The sequence below is a fragment of the Lepidothrix coronata genome, unplaced genomic scaffold (assembly GCF_001604755.1).
Source record: "Lepidothrix coronata isolate B3197 unplaced genomic scaffold, Lepidothrix_coronata-1.0 Scaffold14, whole genome shotgun sequence".
Lineage (NCBI taxonomy): Eukaryota > Metazoa > Chordata > Aves > Passeriformes > Pipridae > Lepidothrix > Lepidothrix coronata.
Window position 1 is genome coordinate 164 of NW_016690194.1, and position 22,195 is coordinate 22,358.

The 22,195-nt window shown below is 37.9% G+C and overlaps 1 protein-coding gene across 3 annotated transcripts in view; it reads right to left on the reverse strand.

Annotated features, from left to right (window-relative positions):
- Window positions 1–11,326: 11,326 nt before the first annotated feature.
- The window catches only part of BNC2 (basonuclin 2), a 331,782-nt gene continuing 320,913 nt past the window's right edge, over window positions 11,327–22,195 (reverse strand). For 2 of the 3 annotated variants that reach the window (XM_017806151.1, XM_017806152.1), the window contains exon 6: window positions 11,327–12,169. In XM_017806151.1, the coding sequence (XP_017661640.1) occupies window positions 11,509–12,169 (661 nt within the window). In that variant the 3' untranslated portion in view covers window positions 11,327–11,508. Of the gene's footprint in view, window positions 12,170–13,646; window positions 13,655–22,195 lie in introns of all 3 variants that reach the window. The other variant, XM_017806153.1, reaches the window with a different exon arrangement.

Sequence of the window (22,195 nt, forward strand, 5' to 3'; positions counted from 1 at the left end):
CTCTGAAGCCTTTCGTTTGTTGACCTGTGGCAGACATCTTGTATGCTTACAGTTCATGTCTTCCAACATAAATTTTACCTGTGAAGTAGCTGGATTGGAAAGTGAAGTCCTGTTTTTAGAGCTAGATATTTTGCTGAAAAATGGTTTTTGGTCACACTGGGAGGATTGCAAAAAGATAGACTTTGGGAAAATTCTAAATCCATCAGAGAGTATGTATTATCCACCAATCACTCTCCTCAGATGCACAGTTCACAGTGCTTCACAAGTTCTTGTTATTTGGCCTTCATATCCCTTTCTTTCCCTACCCCACATTCAGCTGGTGAGTCTGGTTGCCTCAATTTTGCTGATAAGGAAATGTGAGGCAACCAAAAAAGTCTTATTTACTCTTGCCAAACACTGAGCAGGCTCTTTCCAGTCCAGCTAATACTTTAGGATAAAGGGGTCATTTGCAAGCACATATCCATTCCCATTAAGCTTAACAAGACTGTACATGTGCTTAAAATTCTGCACATACCCAGATGTTTTGAGGCATCACCACCCCAGTGCTCAGTTTTTCATAGCACTTAACAAGCTAGGGTTTTTTTGCTCTTCTCTTGTAGAATGAATAAATATGAACCATATTCCAACATATTGCCTTGGACATGCTTGTAACATGGCCTTTTTGTCCCAACGAGCACAGTGCCATAGACAAAATTATCCTATTATAGGACTACTTTCTTTCTTTATTGGCAAGAAACACAGTATGTAAAAAATTACTAGCACATAAGAGCTCAGGCCGAACCAAAAGCATTTACCCCAGAAGAATCTTACTCATATTTTCCCAGCTGCTACAGCTGTCCCTTAGAAGAAAAGTGAGACTTCTTAACAAAAGAAAGTATTCTGCCCTGCAAATGGGTTTTCAGAACATCTCCCCACACTACACCCTCTTCTAGTCAGTGGGGAGTACAAAGCCAGTTCCAAGGACTCAAAGGTGAGTCCTTTGAGTCAAAATCCTCTGGTGATAAATTTTTACTGCTGAAGTCCTAGATTTCTAGAGAAAGGTCAGTGGGGAGACACATTTGGCCAGAGTCCTCACCATTTCAAAGCACGAGAAAATTCTTACTCAAATAGTGAGATTTATGAGCTGTGTGCCTCTGCTTTGAAAAGTGAAAAGGGGACTGACCTGTGCTAGAACACCAAGTTCAGCAACATCAAGTTGGCAAGACCTTTCACTTCAATTTTTTCATCTGTCAGACATACCTAAGTGTGAGCAATGTCCATCTTAAGGGTTTTTTGCAGACATTCAGGTAACTAACTTAGTGAGGCTATAGGATTCTGGATGACAAACTAAGGATGACATTTCTAAGGAAATGTGTACAAGCTAGGGGAAAAAAAATAATCCCTCTCCCAAAAAGCTTTAACCTATTCAATTTCTGGGAAGTATGCAAAACTCCTAAATGCAGTGTGCAGCTCTCAAACTACAAGAGACCTTGTGCAAACTTTGCAGCTAAGCATCTTTCCATGACCATATGTCTTTCCATGAAAATGTATATTGTTTGAATCAGTAAAAAAAAAAAAAAAAAGGAGAAATGAAAGACAAAGAGACAGAAAGGTCAGTGACTGATAAATCTTTAATATAAAAATTGTACAAGAATTTTGATACAAATTACAAGAGGTATTTGGACAAAGTATGAGTAAAACTCCATTTATATCCCCAAAACCTTATGCATTTTATGCAAAAGACATACTGTAGGACAGTTACAGTACAGAAAATACAAGAAAAGAAATGTCAAATTAAAAACAGGATTTTCAATTCCCTCAGACTACTAATGGAAAAAACTTGTTTAGAGTACATACAATATTTATGAAGGTACCAATGTACGATTATTAGATCAACATGATGCAGTTTTTTGTATCCCCTTGTACAGCTATATTCTACAGTGCATGCTTTGGTTCTGCAGGCAGGACAGCAGAGCATTCACGTTTTGCTCACGTTGAGATCAAACAGTGAAAATGAAAAGCCTCCTCTATTCCAAACAGAGAAGGGCCTTTGTAAAAATGTCCATCAAGACTTGACTGCGCACTTTCCTGTGCATGTCGGGGGAACACCAGGAACACGTCTTGACAAAGTCCACCGGAAGAAGTCTAGCTTTGCAAAACAGCTGCAATCTTGCCATTCTGTACGCATCAGCCCCTTTGCTGCTGTTGGTGCATCACAGGGTGTCACGGGGGTTGCAGCTGGGCTCTGAGAGCCCTCCCAGGCCTGCTGAGAAAGGGGCTTCCAGGCTTTATGCCTCTGTGACTGAATACACTGCCAGACCCCTAAAAACCCTCAAATACATGAAGGTTCAAATCCAGTTTATCTCTGTTTACATCTCCACGTGAACCCCCAGTCAGATTTCCATCTTTCCATTTCAGGAGAACTGAAACACAGTAGATAGCTACATAGCAAATCACCATGTTTGACCTTCTCAGTTAAAAGCTGTTAAAGGAACAACTGTGCCAGTGAGCAAGAGCCTTCAGTCAAACAATGAAACTCCAAACCCCTTTGACCACAGGGGTAAGCCCCCTACAGTGAGTTATTCAGGGACAAATTGCAGTACTCTGCTTGTGATAAGTCAAAGTGTGTAGAACTTCAGCCAGGGTAAATTTTGAATGTGTTCAGGGTTCAGGTCAACCTATTTGTGCACCTGTCACACATACATTGCACTGGAACACAGATCCCTCTTATAGACTGGAGGAGAGGCAGAAGGATGAACTGAGAACACAAATGCTGCTCATCAAAAAACAGTCACATTCTGAGAAAGGAGCCCCATATGACATAGGAACCAAAGTTTGCACAAGCAGCATGCTGAATTTCATATTTATAAATAGCTAAATGAGATACACAAAAACAACATTGGCCATTTTATTAATTTTGCCAGTTTCCAAAAGGTGGCCATTTTCACAGATGGAATGCATAAAACTATCCAAAATGAAGAACACCAGGAGGATGTGTTACTTTTCTGAGAGAATTTGAATGAGACACTCTCTTGGCATAAGAGAAGAAGGGGTGGAGACAGGTGAAGAAAATGGGAAAATTAAGACAATGGCTGAAGATTGTACAAGGGTTTGTTAAAAAATAAAGTTAAAAAAAATTCCAAATGTAAAAATATAGTTGAAAAATAATTAATAAATCAGCCTTAGTTTGTACAGCTTAAGTGGCCCTATTTACTCCATAGGTCATCGGGTAAACTAAGAACAACATCCCTAGAATCACAATTCATGTGGCTTCTGTACCATTTAGCAGTGGTGATGGGGTGGAGGGAAGCATTCTGCCCCATCAATACAGGAGATGGTGGGGGGGATGGGAATGTAGACCATGTGACAACATCTTGAGCTGGATGTGATGATTGCATAATGCTCCCCTACTCAGGTACGGACACACGCATGCACAACTGTCACTGGTGCTCCAGAGCCACTGCTCATAGCCTCCTCCATTTCGTGACAGAAGTGGACAGGTTGTGATTAACTATTGATGAGTTTGCCATCCTAACTGTGCATTATCCTCTGATTATTCTCAACCTTTTGTTTGACAATGGATGCCTTATAAAATCTTTATGCATCACTTAGCTACTCTTGCTCTCTCTTTCTTCTCTAGAAATATAATTGCCCTGGATGATTTTCTTCATTTTTCTAAGATATTTGTCTCCAAAGGTTTGAAGGGAGCAGTATACAAAATCTGTAGAATACCAGAAAAAACCTCTCTACACATTAGATATTTGCTCACTCGTGCTTCTTGTGCTTTTAAGTGCATGAGGAAATATATATATCTATATAATGATGAAAATGATATAATTTTGCTCACTTGTAGTCTTCATTTTAAGACTCTAAGATTCTAACACTGTGTTTGTTTCTCCTCTGTCTGTCACACTCACACTCACATACATACACACATGAAGTACAACAAATAGTTTCTTCAATCAGAAAGTTCTCAGATTCCACAAACAGTCTCAGAAATGGTACACCAAGAAAGGCTGCCCAAGCTCATCATTGCAGGTCAGCTCATCCAGCTGCTTCCACCTCCGTCAGTGCCATGTACACATGGAGTTGACAGGGGAACAGAATCTGGGCTCAGCCTTTAGACTTCTGATACAAACAGGCCTCAGGAATTTTTCTGCTGGTTTCACCCTTGTAGCTTCTGATGAACTCGGAAGGAAAAAGAGGGAAAAGATCAGTGACCTTTGACTGGTAAAAGATCTCAGCATATTTACAGTGGGCACCATCACCTCTGTTGCAGTAAACATCAAATTACCACATCGTGCTGGAGACAGCATTAGCATCTAGAACCAGCAAAGAGGAACTGCAGCCCACCAATGTCATGAATCAATCCAAAAATACGTTCAGGTCTCCTGGTCTTGGGCTTTGCCTGAAACCTGTCTTTGACTACTGATCCTGCAAGGAAAGCACGCTCCAGCAGCTCCTCTGTCTACTTGAATTTTCAACTGCTATTCAGCAATCTGTCAGCACACAGTATAAAGGAAGGGGAGTGGCTGGAGCCAGGTATACTGGCCTTCATGCACTTAGAGTTTCTTAAAACACAGCACATGGTCTCAAGCTACTTCACTACAAAACTCTCTCTCTTCTGACAGCCCCATCTGAGAAGCACTTCTGGAGCCTGTATTTTTTGCAGTGTTCTTGTAAATTAAAGGATAAATTAGAAAAACTTCCTCCTCGTATGAGGACAGCAGATTGTATCTCAGATATGTTTTTCTAACAGAAGTTCACACTGACCTTAGCAGGAGATGTTCCTATCACAGCAGATTAGGATATCTGGAATTGGCATTCACTATAGGAATGCAAGAGGATAATATTGCTCTCGCATTAATGGGCGGGCTAAACCAGTTAAAAAAAAAAAAGAAATTGCACATCCTGTTTGGCACTGAACCTATGAAGTAAGATGTAGCAAATTCACATGACTATTTCTAGCAGGCACAGTATGGCTTATGCCAATACAAAGCAATTAGTTGCTACATAAGCAGACAAAAGTGCCATTACAGACAGTATTTCTCAGCTGACCTTTTGCTAAGAAGCCATCTTGTTACTGTCTGCCTGATAGCTCGATAGAGCAGCCACTGGCAGCCTTGTGCTTCCCAAAGACAAATCAAAGTGCTCCAAATGGGACTTCCTTTTGCTCACTGCAGATGTGTGTGTGTGGGGGGGGAGGGTGTATGTCAAGAAATGGGGAGGGAAAGCCTGGTTCTTACACTCAATTTCGCCTTCACAAGGGATAAACAGGCAATTACACATCCTTTTATATTTGATGGCCAAGTGCTGAACTTGAAAGCACACTATTAGTTTGTGTCCCTTCAGGGCCAGTGCAATAAGTAGCCAGGAGAGCTGGGGCTAAGCAAGAGAGGGTGTTGTCTGCTGTTAGTGTGACAGTCATGTCAGCAGCATTCACATTACTGGAAGGTAATAAAGTGACAAGTAAGTTATTAGAAAGATATGAGGTGAAATTGAACTGAAGCTTCTTTCTGCTCAGCTCAGTTTTTTTCCTGCTTTGTAATGGGCCGCTATTCGTTACAAACCAAGCCTTGTCTTGAGATCTTATATAAAAAAAGAAATATTTATTCTTTGCAGGAAAGGTCACATGAATTTACAACATTACACTTTAAAGGAGAGGAATGGGAAAATAGTTTCATGACAACTACAGCTGCTATTAAAAAAAACACAGTGTCATCATAATGAACAATAATACTGGCAAAAGTCAGAGGACTTGTCAAAAACATGTCCATTTTTTAACCCTTTGGTGGTCCAGAACCATTTTCCTTTAAGTGTCAGTGCCGAACATAACAGCAACAGTATCGGGATATACATGATCAATACCTCAATCAAAAAATCAAAGCTGTCATTCAACATCATGACTTGAAGAGAGAAAAGAAGCCTGGTTATCTACAGACTCAAGATAATATTACTTACTCTACTTATGTAAAATAGTTGCTGCTTTACTCTGTTACAGCCATTTTAAAGGCAGTGATAATGCTGCAACGTTGGCAAGAAGAGACAGAAACCATGGGACTGGAACAGACATGTACTTGAGTAAACATGTGGGTGAAAGGTTCAGTCCATCATACGATATTGCTCTGTTCATGAAGTAAAAATAGGTATGGAAAAGAGTTCCTTTTATGTCCCTACAGGACAGGAAAAAAAAGCCCAACTCATTATGTGGCAACTGCAGGATACACTGATGCTTATCTAGCAAAGTGACTACAGTCACTGTTTTGTTGAGTCACTATAGCAGCAAAGTCTTTTTCTTATGTCGCTATATAAGAAAAAAACAAAACTAAGAAGGAACTGAATATACCAGCTGCCATCATGTCTGCCACTCCCCTTTTCCCCAAAGAGAACCGCTGCCTCCTTGCCCTTAGCACAGACACCTTTGCTTCTCTTTTGAAATAAAGAGTAATTCTGTTAACCCAAAGAGCGAAGTGATAAAAACATTCTGGGGGCAGAAAAAGTAAGTTCTGTTCACATAAGTGGCACAAAAAATTTAAAGAAGCATGTGCGCGCTCCTAGACCAAGCACTTTCTCTCCCTTATTCTTTTTCCTGCCACCAACGTTACTGTGAAAATGTGCTGCAGAATCTGAGTACAAATACATTTCTGAAAAGATGCCTTATTTTCTGATGGCAGCTGACATCCTTAAGTGAGAAATGGGTCCATACCACGCACTTTGATTTTAAAGTATCATACACATTGAAGGAGAAGTTTTTGGAACTAAATCTTGAAAATGGGCTCTGTTTCTAGAACAGATCAGACCTTGAACCATCCATCATGTTTCTGAGCTTTCATGATACCCACAGAGCTCTATTAGTTGTACTAGAGCAGATCAGCTGAGGTACTGACCTCCCCTGCCAGCTACTTCACGGTTTAGGACCTGACTCTACTAGTTTTCCCCAACAGTTCCTTTTTTGGGGATGGAATGGGAAACGCATAGGTGATGGAAAACTTATAAACTTGTGGAACTCGCAGAGAAAGTACACTTTCATTTCCACATTAGAAGGAAGGGAAGGAAGGAGGGAAGGAGGAAAGGAAGGAAGGAAGGAAGGAAGGGAGGAAGGAAGGAAGGAAGGAAGGAAGGAAGGAAGGAAGGAAGGAAGGAAGGAAATACACTGAAGTTTAGTCACAACAAATATGGTGCACAATTTCTGCTGTGTAAAGTATCTACGGATCCCTAGTAACATACAAATTTTACAAGCTCAGTCATGAAAAGCCTTTGAGAGTTCTTTAAGAGCAGTGTCCACGTGCTTTTAGGCTTTTTAATCTATATGTTCTACATTTTGTCAAACTGAGTTGTGACTTAGTAACAGAGTGCTTGTACCTTTTGTGCACGACTACAGTGTCACAATAGAGTTAACTGCAGTTTAAAAGGTAAAGTTAAAACTCAGCCATAATAAAATGTACCTGGTTGAGATATAGCTCAGAAAAACTGACTAAATATTATAAGGTGTGCAAAAATATGTATAAGTTAAATTAGCTCTTTACTAATACCAGCTAATTAGTCCTCACAGCAGCATACTAATGGGCAAACCCCATGATTTCCATTCTTGTCCTTTGACTCTGCTGGTTTTACTTCCAAATAATCATACAGGTTTTCAAAAGATACCTAACAATTAACCATTATTATTTCCTGCAACACCACCCCCCAATGAAAAGAAAAATCCTAAGCAACCTCCGGACAAGTAGTTCCGTTTCTAAAGGAGGTTCAGTACAGTTATTTCCTAATTGCAGACAAAGTTTTTTGATATTTACAGAAAAATACAACTACCTTGAATAAACAAAACAGCGAAACAATGTGGAAAGAGTGACCCCAATAACTGCAGGAACCGAAAAAGAAGGAACTAATTCCATGTAAAGTGAAGAGTCTCTTCCTCAAAGTTGGTCTAGTTTTTGTTAAATGGTTTAGACTGACAGGTTTGGAAACTAAAGGAATAGCTACAGGTTTGTGATAACATAAGTAATTGCACAATACTTGTCATCACACCACTACAGTCATGTCCTGTGCTGAACAGATGAGATGTTTGGTCATTAGTCTTATTGCAGTCTGGGTCACTGCTGAGATCACCCAAAAATGCTACTTTCTGTCAGAAAAACACAGCCCTTTTAAGAATTTTTCAGATAATATCAGATGATACAAGTTCCACCACAGGGACAATTCTGATAAACACAGATTCTCATAGAGATGCATGGTAAGTAGGAAGGAGGAAAATGCCATTCAATTCAATGTAAGTGTATGTGCTTTTCTAAAACAAAGACTGTTCTGACATCAGTATCACTAGCACTGAAGAAACTACATGATTCGCCTAGAAATAACAGTGAGTAATATTCTGTCCATAAGACAGAGATGATGACTTAAGTAAAATCTGAATGAAGTTAAGAGTAGGTGTGCTGAGCTTCTAACAGGTTTTGGAGGTTTTTCCCTGCTTCTTTATTTTTTAGAATGTGTAGTTTCATTATGGTAATAAACAGATTTTTTTTTTAATTTCAGTAATCTGCTGAATTTATCTAGTGATGATGTTTAAGTTTCCAAACAAGTTTACCAAAACCATTTGAACTCTAACAGAAACAGAGTGAAATGAGAATGATGAACAGTGATTCTTTAAGCTGGAATTATTTATATACCTCAAATGTGTTTTTCATTAAAAATGCTATTTATTTATACCATACATACTACAAAACAGTGGGTTGGGGTTTTTTTTCTGTATATATAATTCATTTTTTGTTATTATGTTTTTCAGACTTTCCATACTACTTGTACCTAATAGCCTGGGAGGAGACATGAGAGTGCAGTACAGACAACACTACAAAGGTTCATATGTCTTGGAAGATGCATCCTTACTGTTCTAATTTCCCTTTCTCACAAACACACTGAGCTTGCACACCATAAAACAAAGCAAAGCAGATCTCTCCACTCAATTTAATAAGGCAAAATAGTTAAAATGTTGAAGAAAATAAAAAAAGGATGAAAGAAAAGTGTCAGTGAAACAGCTTGGTGTTTTGCTATAAAGTTTCTTTTTGTTAAACCAGAAGGTAAATTTTCTTTATAATTTCTGTAGGATCCACAAATGTTTTCAGGGCTTCATCAGTGTACAGAATCAAAAATTATCAGAGGCTTGTAACCCATAGGAACATAGTGAAAATTCATTTAGAACAATTTTTTCTTTTATTTTCTACAACTGGAAATACTGATTTATTAGATATTGATCCCTACTTTTGGAAACAAAAATACTGAAATGAATAAGAAGTACTAAAAAAAAGGAAATCCATATTAAGAGTTTCCTCTAGAAAACATAACAGGAGTTAAGTATTCAAGTGGACATAAAAAATAAGAATAATCAAAATGTACAGCAAAACAAAACAGCAACAAGCTGAAACAATGCAACATTTCTGACTCTTGGCTAAGAAGAATAACGTTCTCAGTAAATACAGAAAAGGAACACATTCTCACTGAAGGAATATTTTATTGTATGCTGAAATATCCCTTGGGTTTTTGTTTGTTTATTTTTCATTTTGCTTTTGTTATTGTTATTGGTTTTGTAAAGAAAAGAGTCTACAACACACATCCTAATGGCTTTGGCTGTAGACTGAACTTATGCAAATACCGTCACTCATTCAGAATGTTGCGGTAACTCAGGCTGCCAGTGTGGTTTTCTAGCTCAAGCAACATGTGTGAAGACCGGAAACAAAAAAGATTCAGAGGGCACCCTCTCTCTTTCTCTGCCTTTCTCAGCTGCTTGCTCCTTCTCTGTCTCCTATTCATGCTTGCTGTCTTGCTCACAATCTTTCTTGGACTTTTGTTTTTTTCTGACAAATCATGCGAGTGAAACACAAAACATTTACACAACTAGACATCCTTTTTTTCTGGTCTCTAATTTTATCCAAAGGGAAAGTAACCCAATAAAAAGTCCAGCTTATGTTTTCAGAGCTACTAAGTGCTTCTGCCATTAATTTCTTTTGATTGCTTCTATAAAACATGCCTTAATCATACTACAGCACTTCCCATTGCAAAAAAGACAACTTTACAGAACAACATAGTTAACATTATTTCCCTGTTCCTTTTGGGTTTTTTTTTAAACACCACAAAAATCCAGGCTATAATAAGAAGCACACAAAATTATATTCATCTTTGTTCTGTGACAAGTAGTATCAGCATTTATATCCCCAAATACTATGCATGTTTGAAAAAAAAAGTTTCTACTGGTTCACATGACACAATTCTGTTTGGTTTTTTTTCTTTTATGCAACGCAGTATATAAGGAATAAGGATGCACTATTGTTTCTAGTAACAATTGGCACTTGAAAAAAGCACCAAGAATTCTGTATTTCACTTTACCCCTTTTCCCTCCCCAGTACTTTTTTCGTGTAGTCCAAAAACTACAACTGTGGTAATGGCGAATAACTACATTTTCTTTTTTCAAAACGTGTGCAAAGTTGGCACTTTCGTATTAACACTAAACACTAATACTCTTTGTTTGGCATTCATGCCCTCATACTGACCAGATCGCTTTTATCTAAGTGTATTTTTTTAAAGACACTTACTGAAAATATGGCAATAGTTTAAAAAAAAAAGCATGGATATTATTACACATCCCCTTGTAGTGTACAAAAAAGTGCATGACTGGAATTATGTAATAGTACAAGACAAAAAAATCTGTATCAAATCAGGTACTGTAAAGCATGCCAGCACCTCTGTAGTACTTATATCTAGCAGGTAGTTAAAACAAGACTGTGGTTCTTTTAAAAATGTGCATTAAAGCTAACATAAATGAGTAGAACTAGCCAGCAAACTATTTTTCCTGCTTATCTAACAGCTGAATGTAACTGTAAAAATTAAGCAAAAAAAAATAGAGTTAAATCACCATCAATACAATTGTTTTACATCATAGGCCTGTCAAGGCTCAATATATATATACAAGTGTAACAGCCATGCTTAGTAGAACGTTATCCCCAATGCTTAGAAGACACAAATACAACTAAGTAGATTGTTTTTTCTTTCTCTTTTTGTTTGTTTGCAATTTTTTTGTGTGTTTTTGTTTTGGGGGGGTTGGTGTTTTTTGTTGGTTTTTTTTTTCTTTTCAGGCAAAAGTCACAGGTAGGACAAACTGTCTCTGTAGAGATGACCAAAGAACATTCTAACAGAACTAGGGACAACTGCAATTTTTCTGTGGCTTTGGGTTTTTTGTTTTTGTTCGCTTTTTTTCTCCATGAAGGACCTCTTCTCCCAAATTAAAGGTCCCACCTTTTTGTTTCTATCAAAAAAAAAAAAAGGGAAAACAAACCCCAACAACCAACAAAGGGGGAAAAGCACCTGGTGTTTCTTTTGTTAAAAAAGAAAAGAAAAAGATTATATATATACTTATGTATATATATATATGTATATATATATATATACACACACACACATACATATAAAGGGAGACTGTATATGGCAGTTCAGATATAGTGGGCCCTCTCTGAGAGCTGGCATTATGCTGTGTCCATCCTCGAACTAATCTACTGATGTGAAGGGAATGTTTTTATGCAGATTGGGGTTCTGACTGTGCCGGTTTCGGCTACGAACAGAGGAGAACATCATGTTGCACCCAGGGACTTTACATTTGTGCATTTCTCGCAAGTGCACTGTTTTATAGTGCACTCTGAGGGTTCCCTTGTTGCTGTACATTTTGTGGCAAATGTTACACATTATCCCACCGTTGCTCACCGAAACACTGTTGAACATGAGGGATCCTGGGACATCGGTGCCCATACCTACAGCTAAGGCAGGGGCATCTGCTTTGTGGGCAGATTCCCCGCTGTCACTTGCTCCATCGATGTCGTCCAGGAGAATACCCTCATCACTTCCTGCATCAGATTCTCTTGAGGAATGGATACTGCTGCTGGACTGGATGCTGGAGGTGGTGCTCAGGTCTAGGACCATATAGTCTTCCGCCATGCCCCTGCCATACCCATTCATATGGGAATCCTCAGTACCAGCAGGTGAGGAGGTGTCTTCCCTTATGTCAAGCCCCATCTGATGCTGAGCGCCATATATCTTCACCAAAAATTCGTCGCGGAGGTCCTTACTAAGAGTAGGCTGTGAAGTGTCCAAGCCCATGTCATCCAGTTCTTTGGTCAACAGTTTACGGTGCAGGTTTATGTTAGCACTGTGTCTGGGAAAGAAAGAGGAAAGGGAGAGAAGGAAAAATGTACAGTATTTTTGATTAAACATACAGTCATTAAACATCAAATACAAATTCTGATTTAGCAATAATTTATCATGAAAATATCCCCTATTCAAGTTTCTTGCAGATTTCAGCCTTGTTATAAGTGAACAAATTGCAACATAAAAACTAAAACAAGCAATTTACCCTCCCCATATTTTCTTTTCAGCTGCTGCTCCTCAACATTAGTCCCCAGCAGCAGCTACAGCCCTTTTATTTGATATTTACAAAATAATAAACTGCACTAGAAGAAAATGCAAAATGCACTTCTTGGTTCCTGAATCCCTGCTGACCTTCCTAAAAGCCTTGCTTCAAGAGAAAAAAATATTAATATACAGAATAGCTGTGCGTGTTTTATCTGTGTCTAAATCTGGATCTGTATCTTTATATATTTATATATACATACATATAAATATATCTTTATATATATATCAACTCACATAACTCTGGAAGTGAAATATAGGAAAAGAACAAAATAAAAGGTAACTGACTGATACATAGTCAGAGGTCCTGATTCTGCTAATTTAATTATGCTATAAAGGGATTCAGAATTGCGCCAATCCAAGATGGAGAACACTTGAAGGGTTTAAGAGAACAAGTCTCTGAAATCTACATGTAAGTTTCTGAAAATCTTAACCAAAGTCAGTGGTTCCATCCTTCTGGGTACGCACTGACACTCTTTCCTGTACTGTGTCTGATGCAGTGTTGACTGACGCAAGCAGTGTAATGTTCAGTAAAAAAACCAAACTACTAATGGCAGTGAGAATTTTGCCCCAAATCAATCAAAAAATTAAGCATGAGCTTTGGTTTAGGTATTTGCTGAGGTCACTGCAGATGCTCAAGAAACACTGGAAAACTGTTACTGATGGAAGTGGTCTTTGAATCAGATTCCAAAAGATGCAAATTAAAATATTCTCAAACATTTTACAGGAGCTGGGCCTTTGTTCTCAAGAAATAAAGCTCTACATTTGGAAGCATTGTAAGATTTTGGGTTAGTAGCTTCTAAAATAGCCCATTATTTTAAATACTGCATTCTACTCTCCACTTTTGACATTGGCTTTATTCATTCATTGCAGTAGAACATCACTGATTTGCAGTAGTGAAAAACAGCATTTACTGAATTAACAGTGCAACCAACAAAAAAGACAGACTTCAAAGACCTCTGACCACGAAACATGCTTGTTTTGTTGAAGCGCTTAAGAATAAGAAATATGTGTAAAGTTTTCAGTATTAGAAAACTTTAGGGTTCAGTTTTTGGAATGTGCAGCATTGCTGAGGAAAAGACGATTTTTCGTGACAATTTTTTATTCTTTGGAGGGTGACTGGATTTTCAGACCAGCAAAAAAAAGAATTAGCGAAGTTCTACTGCATAACATTCTGTGCAAGCTGAGGACCCAAACCCGCAATTTACAACATGCAGACTCACCAGTTTGTCTGCCCATTATAAATTGCAGATGAGAGACCAAATGTAGGAGGGAAAAGAAAGGGGGGGTGGGATGGGGACAGGGCAGGGAGAGAGAGAGAAAGAGAGAATTTTAACATAGGAATAGTTTAATTTTCAAAAAAGCACTAAGTATAAAATTGGCATGGGAAGACATAACAATGATCAAATATTTTACAGACATTCAGATCCTATAGTAACAAAAAAAGGGAGAAGAGGAACAATAGCTACTATTAATATTTCCTTATTGGAAGCTTTTATTTTAAGAAACCCTTTGAAACATACCTCTCAACCAGGTAGTTAAGTCCCAAACATGGTACAGCAATACAATGCAGATAAAGAAAGAAAATGCAAATGTAGGAAGATTAAATTGATGTGGAGTTAATTTCTGTAATTTTCTATTACTTACTTTGTGATTCATCTATCTGTTGCACATAACTTATGGGAATAAATAAAGAAAACAGCAATAGAAGTGATCTGTCCCACTCACCTGCAAATGCAGGTAACTGTTATCTGACTTTACACTGACATGCAGTTAATTGAATTGTGTCTGCTTGGGATGCAATTATTCCAGTAAGAGGGTGGTCTAGAATGGAAAATTTCTCTCCTAATGAGAGAGAGTTGAGAGGTATGGGCAAGGGTGGAAAAAAGTGGAGAGTATTTCTTGCTTTTCTCCCACATGGGAAATACTCTTTTTACGCAAGCAAGTATAGCACTATTGCTTTTTTGAGGTGTAGAAGTGTAATTATGCATATCCCCACACTGCACTTAGGAAGGCTGAGCTTACCTTGTGATAAGATCAGCTTTCTAATCTTTTGCTAAATTGAGATCACAAAAGAGAGAGAGAGAGAGAAGAGAGGAGAAAAGAGAAAGAAAGGGGGAGGGGGAGGAGAGAGAGAGAGAGAGAGAGAACAAATTCACATTCCAATCCAGACAAATCTGGTTAAAAAAAATAATCTGAAACCAATAAAACAGACTTTAAAAAAAGTCTTGACTGTGAAACTCTTTGTTGTCAGTTGTAGTATCACTTATACTGCTGTCCTGATGGATACTGACTCAATCACACTAGATGGAAAACATAAAGCAAATTAATCAAAGCATATTCAGAGCATCCCCATTATCATCCACAAATGAGTTCTTAACAGATGCATGCAGTGTGCACATACATGAATGATAAACAGTAGTCCTGATGGTCTCTTGCCTTCTTAGTGTCAGACGTTGTGTAGCTCCACATGAAGTTGCTAACTGCAGTACAGGAAATGTTTACTGTGAAGGCCTGTCCACACTGACCAGTGTCATTAAATGGCCATACAAGCACATTTGTGCTTATCATCTCAAGGATAACTGTGAACTATTCATAACATATTCATGTGTTTACTAATGACTTCTCCCCCTCTCTCCTCTCCTCACTCCTGTGGTATGGGAATTTGTTGCAGCATAGAAGGCTACCTGTAACTGTGCTGACATGCATTCATGCTTACTATTTGCTTGGTTTGCTGCTGAGAAAAACAACAGTCAGGCATGCAGTGAAAATAACTTCAGCATTCACTGAACAAATTGCCACATTAAAGAGGGGCCACTGAGCCCCAGACAGACAGAGGCCATTCTAAGGAAGACCAGTGTAAGGATGCAATCCCTGCTGATGCTCTGATAAGAAGAGAGGCCTCCCTTATTCAATTCTCACTTACAGCAGTAACAATCAGTAATCTAGTTAAAGTATGTACCAGCCCATAATATCTGTCAGGCAAACGATGTGCAGAAATGTGCGGACCAGTTCTGGCACTCTGCTCAGTAGTGTCCCTTTTCCGCTGTCAGCACTACTGTTGGATTCTCCTAATATAATTACATTGACTTTTATTCAATTAAGTGCCATTCCCAGCCTTAAAAAGAAGGTACTTTATCAATTGATTCAGGTGTAATGTAATAATAAAGATGAACTCATGGCAGTGCATTAGCTCTGCTCTTCATAACTTCTGAACATAGGTTCATTCATAGCAGTCGATTTCCATTATGCAACCACAGTTCAAAAGAATTGATTCTTTTACTTTCATTTCTTAATCTATTTCACTTGTGTTTAATAATGTTCCTAAATATCATATGTGAAAACATTCTGGTAGGGATGGGAGGAACAAATTGTAAAAAAAATTCACGTATTTGGATACTGAAGTTTTGAAATCTTATAACAGAACTGAAGTCCCAGACCCCTTTCTCCATACCAAAGTGAGATACTTCATCCTAATCCAACTCTTTCTCCCCCGCTTTGTCACTCCCAAAGCCTAGAAGTCCCCTACCAGCCCCCAGCCACTGCTAACCACTCTGTCATCTTGTTCATCTGCTCCTCCCCACAGCACCTGCAGTTTTTTTGCTTCAGCTGTTCTGTTCCCTGATGTGATTTACAATGCTGCTTACCCCTTCCTCCTCCAGATACTGCTCCCAGGCATGTGTAAACAATGGTCCCTGAGTAAGCTGAGGCATAGCTTGGGCAGAGTAACTTGTGCCAGAGCATGAAAATTGCCATCAAATAGGCAGAAAATACTGAAACAAAATATGCCAAAACCAGCTGAGCTTCAATGTGCCATGGCTTCATTATTCCGCATGCCTGAGCTAGGCAATTTAAGGACATATCTGGTGTCCTTTGGACTTCACTTGTTGCTGTATCTGCAGGGAAAAGAACTTAAAGAACATAAATGATTGGTGGAGGTATATATATGTGTGTGACAAAATGAAATATCTGACCTAATTAAATCCTTTGAATGACTCTGGAGATCTTAGACTGCTTATTTGTACATCAACTAACAAAATAGCATTTGATCCTGGCAGTGGAAATGTTGCTTAAAGACAACTGGTGATTGAAGTCTTTCAGAGAAGAATATGAGATCAAATGAGTTAAGCTAAAGGCATATCTCAGTCTGCTCCAGTTACCATACCTACGCCATCCTATGCAACAAGGGATGGTGAAGAGGGTGACTTCTGAGAACACTAGGTGTGCCATAGAATGTCCAAACATCTGTTTAGCACTGTACTAGATGCCATGTATCCTTAAAAATAAGTATTTTTCCAAGATGTTTTCAAATATAGCTTATTGTGGAAAGGATGTTTTAGCAAATTCTGTTTATTTTAGGACCCAGAATCCCTGACTTTTTCACATAATTGTCTTTCTTCTTTCAAGTTACTATTCATGAACTAGACATATAGTGGGCGAAAGTGTGTGCAAAGTCCTCACTAGAGTGAATTCGGCCTTAAGAATGGATCAGTGCTGCTGTAAGCATGATGATGATAATGATGATACATGTGAAATCTGTGTTTGTGGTCAAGTGTCAATGGTATCCCACCTTCCAGTTCACAACTGCTCTTTCAGATACAAGTTTTGGTAGCAGTGCAATGCAGGATGCTGCAGCAGTTACAGCAGCTCTTTGACTGTGGGCATGATCCCAAACGTGGTAGTATTTTCCTTCCCTTGTGAAGTTTATGGAAGTATTCTACCATAATTAGAATTCATTGCGGGTTCCACCCTACCTACTATTAGCAAGATTCTCAGTGAGAGATGCACTACTCATCAACAGAAGGAAGGGGATTATAAGCCTAGGAAATATGGTCAATTAAACGTACATTCTATTTACACAGATCATAAATCTGGACTGGGTTCTCTTCAGCAGTTTCTTTCTGCCTGTCAATGAATCTGATTTTGTTAATCTTTCCATTTGTTGGAAAGAAAAAATGTAATTGCCACTTCAGTTTAGTTTATTCTTATCTAGTCAGGTTTTTTATTTCTTTTTGAAATGAGTGAAAAGGAATTTATCAGAGTACAATTTGTCCTGGCATAGAAATTGATATAAATTCTATGCATGACTTAAGTCCAGCTTTGGATGCACCATGGCTGCAGTCCTATCTGCACTGGGACAAAACTCATCTCTGATGCACACAACAGAGTTAGAGAATTTGGATTATAAACAGCACTGTTTATTTAAAGTCAAGTATGACACAGGGCACAAAACCAACTACATGAAAAACTGGGTTCAATGTGTTGTTCGCAGTTCAGGACAGGACAGGTTGTTGAAAAAGGAATACAAGAATCATTTTCTTAATTATTTTAGCAAGAGAAAAGTATGATTATTCTTAAATATTAGGGGATGAGAAAGATAAAGAGACTGACAATGAAACAGAATCATAATTGTTAAGGCAGTCAGTTAGGGACCAAGGAAACCCACTTTCCAGTTCTTGATGCAGTCAGACAGAAGGGCCAAGCTGACTAATGTCCCACTCAATTGCCTTAGCTATTGGCCCCTTGCTTCTCCTTGGCTGACTGTAAGTGACAAAGTTCTCTGAATAAAATCTCAGTCAAAGCACACTGTATTGTTCATTAAAATTGTAAAATTATCTGTTCCAAAATTTCCATTTGTATCCCACCACAACCTTTCTTCCTATGTTTTCAAGAAAACCACTATCCCAATTTCTGATACTTCAAATGTTCAGAAAATGCTTTTTCTGGCAAACACATGATTTGCTAAAGTAATACCACCCAGCCCTACCATTCTAACACTGGAGAGAAATCATAAACAGGACACCATAGCAGGGGGCCATCAGTCTTTGTTCAGATTTGCTTTAAGATCGTAAGTGATCCCAACATTAAGTAACACAATAAAATGATATTTGGAGACTTAATGCATTAAAAGTAAACATAAAATTATTTTCTGTTAAATTATGTTTTTTCCAAGTAATAGTATATTTTTTTAAAAGAAGATAGAAGATACTATTGGGTTACAATCACCAGCAGTTTGAAAAAGGTTCTGTTAGAAAATCAAAGCCAGCACACATTTGTCTAGTGGTTTACACATAGATCAGCAAACCTTTTGTTAAAGCTGGATATGGAAGTAACTGCTCTGATTGTACAGGCTCCACAAAGGCTACCCTCCTGCTATACTTAGTTTAAAACTACGCTCTATCAATCTGGTTTAAAATATAAACAATGAAACTTTCATTATTCCTCTTATGAGACTTTTTCCACACATATTTTCAGCTCAGTATTCAGCCTACATTTTTACCTGAAATGAAATGTTAAAGGAAAGTTCTCTTTCTTCCTCTTTACCTCAAAGGCTGTCAATTAAGCTTTATGGTTTTGTTTTAAAATTTCACATGATTTTAATTGCTAACACAATTTGATAATATGGCAAAGTCGTCTTACCTCAATTTCATGTCCCTTTCCTGCTTATTTAAGCCTGAAATGCATAGAAAGGCTCAGAATATGCAAACATAACAGAAAGTAAATGCAGAATTTTATGCTTTCTCAGAATCTCTAGACTGGAAATGCAGAATCTCTGCAGACTGCAAATGCTGAGTTTCATGCAGCTAAAATCAAAGAACCAGAAAGTAAGACTCTGGCTAAATATAATTGCACATATTTATGAGAAAGATTGGCCTCAATTCTGATATTTCTTCAAGAAGGAAGTAGCAATCACTTCCCTAATTCACTTAAAAGAATCAACAATGAAACAATTCCTGGAACTTAATTATTAATAGAAACTGTTAAAAAATATTTTCTCAGTTACTGCTAATTTTGCCACTCTGTCAGTCTTTGATACAGGGTTTGTTTTGTTTTGGGTTTTTTTCAATTAAAAAGAAAAAAATCCATAGATCTAAGCAAAGATAATAATGGTTTGAAATCCTGATCTGACCTAAATTATAAAATCACATTTATCTAAACAGGTCTAAGGTATTGGACTGTACATTAGTGCTTCCATGTATTTGATCATGTTTAATTTGGCTCTAAATGTAAGGGGGAAAGTAGGTATAAGGGCTAGACTGTAGAATGAGTCAAGGCAAAAATACTATACTACCCAATGAAAATGAAGCATTTCTACATGAACAGGATAATCGAATCAGTTCTTGAGGCTTTAAATTGCATAGAATCTGGAAATATTAACATTTCATAGAAAGAAAATCCGAAAAGTAAAATACAGTTCAGCACCTATTAAAAAAGTAAAAAACCTCACTACTTATTAAATACAGGAAATAAAGGACAAGCAAGTTCTTGCAAATTAATGTGGAGCCCAGTCATTTCAATCCCTTCCAATATGAAGCAAATCACTCACACTGGTCACGAAGACAGCTCCCTCTACACTCAAATTATTCACTTGAAGATAAGCTCCCATCAAACTCTTTAGGGGTTTAACTAATTTACTGCACAGATACGGCACGTCTGTTGTAATAACAGGTAGGATGTATTGGGGTCGACCATTTATCAGAATTAGACTTCTTTTTTCAATTCACAGTGAATTATGCTGCCTACACTGCTCCTCTTTCTCAGAGCTTCCCATCCCCTTACGGCCCCTAATGTGGCAGGCAAACAAAATTGACAGTCTCATCTTGTCAACAAGGGGTGATTCTCCTGAGAAGCCATTTAACTTTGCAGAGGAAGCAATGTATTAATGTGCCTGTCCCAGGAATGTTAATCATCTTCAAGCTCTCTCTAACTTTGACATGAACAAAATCACCAAATTTGTTTACTAAATGAATCGTAATATGCTAATAAGAGAGCATGACATATATGGCAAAGCCAAACAGATGGTTTGTTTACTCCACTTTGCAACTTTATAAATGTTGTAACTCTGAAGATGTTAGTGAGAATTATTGGTTTGCTGGCAGTGGCAAACGTCTTTTGCATACTTAATCCACAGTTAAGAGTCAGAAAACAATTTGTCATCACTGTGGAATGCATAAAAAATGTTAATGCAGAGATAGCATTTGGGAAGGCAGGATAGCTGACTGTGTGAGCAAATACTCAGGTTAAATGTGAAACTGATCTCTGATGGCAATGTTTGCTACCAAATAATTTTTAAAGTAAAATCTGTCAGGTTTGGGATTCTTGAAAGGCCCAAAAATTCAGTACGTACCTGTTGAGGTGTTGAGTGAGACAGTCCTTATGGTTTGAATAGAATTACACTTCCACAAAAGCTGTGTGTGCTCAGAAGCACCAAGGCAAGGTCATGTCATATTCTTAATATATTACTATTGTTGTCCATTAAAGATCAAAAGATATTACGAACAAAAAGCATAACCACTGGCATAGTTGCCAAAGTTCACTCAGAAATGATCAAAATTGTGTGCAACACTTCAACCTCTCACTTCACTAGCTGCCTGGAAGCAAAACAGACTCATTACAGAATAGCCAGCACTCTTTGTCTAATATCTGGACTGGTTGAGAAAGTTTAGAACAAAAAGATTTGTCTGACAGAATATTTCCTAAGTGAACTTGGTGTAGCAATGTTACATGCATGAGAAGGTCATCATACATATGACGAAGTCCTCTGATGGAAATAGCAGGTGCTCAGCACCACTGACGATCAGTCCAAAGCTGTTTCTACAGTCCACAAAAGCTCTACAGAAAAGTTTAGTTGTGCAGATGATATACACAGGGTCATGCACTGCAGTCATGTGCTAGGTCCTCATCTCCACTCTGCTGAAGTATTTTGCTGGTCCTTCACACAAGGTGTATTTTCCCTTAAGAATACTGAGCCAACATCCAGGTAGAATCTGTTGCCAAACTGCATGCATTAACATTTCTTTTCCAACCTAAATCAACTAAATATTACATATTTCAAGTTTTGTAATCAGAAGCTTTCATCCTTTATTTTATTTTACAATTCCAACAGCCACGCAAAAAATTTGATAATTTTGCACGTTTTTACACAAACAGTTCCTTCAGTTCAGCAACCCATTCATGAATTTTACTGAGCTCCAAGTTTTAGTAAATGCAGAAATAAAGAGAAAACTCAGTCAGAACTGCTGACTTTCACCAACTGTGCTTTCAAACCAATTCTTTTCTCTCAGATATTGATGCACAGCAACACACTATCTCACGATTTGTATAGTAGGTTCATACATTCTTTACTGATTGCACCTGAAGTTCAAATTCACAATAAAACCTCAGTTCTAGGGATAGTTTTGTACATTTTCAGGTTCCACAGCAAATCTTTAAACCATTTAATTTGGTCACAATGCAATAGTAATTCTCATTCCCAATGTTAGTTTCTCTAGAAATGCTGATTTATTTATACAATACCAGAGGAACTATAAAATCAACTATGATGTGGCAGTTCAACAGCGTTCCTCTATTAGTAATTTTACACTACTAAATAAGTATCCCTATCAGGTCAACTGATAGCTGATTATCCTATAACCCCCTTTCATCGATGTCCCGACTCCTTAGTAATTTCAATCCTCCGAGATTCTTCCATACATACTATTGTCAGCAGTTATTAAATTCTCAACTTTTTACTCATCCACAAGAGACTGTGCAAAGATATCTAAGTTCAGCTTGCTGTCCAAGGATTATTTTGGAAGAAACATTAGCGGCCGTCCCAGCCTGGCGCTTATATCTCATTTGAAACATCTACTCATTCCTGACCAACGAAGAAAATCTCAATAAAGGTACTTTTACTGGTTTAACAGCAGCGAGCTCCTGGGATTGTCAAAGTGCTCAGTCTTTTCCGAGGAGAGAAGGAATCAGCAGCTGAAATATAATTAACCTTCCATTC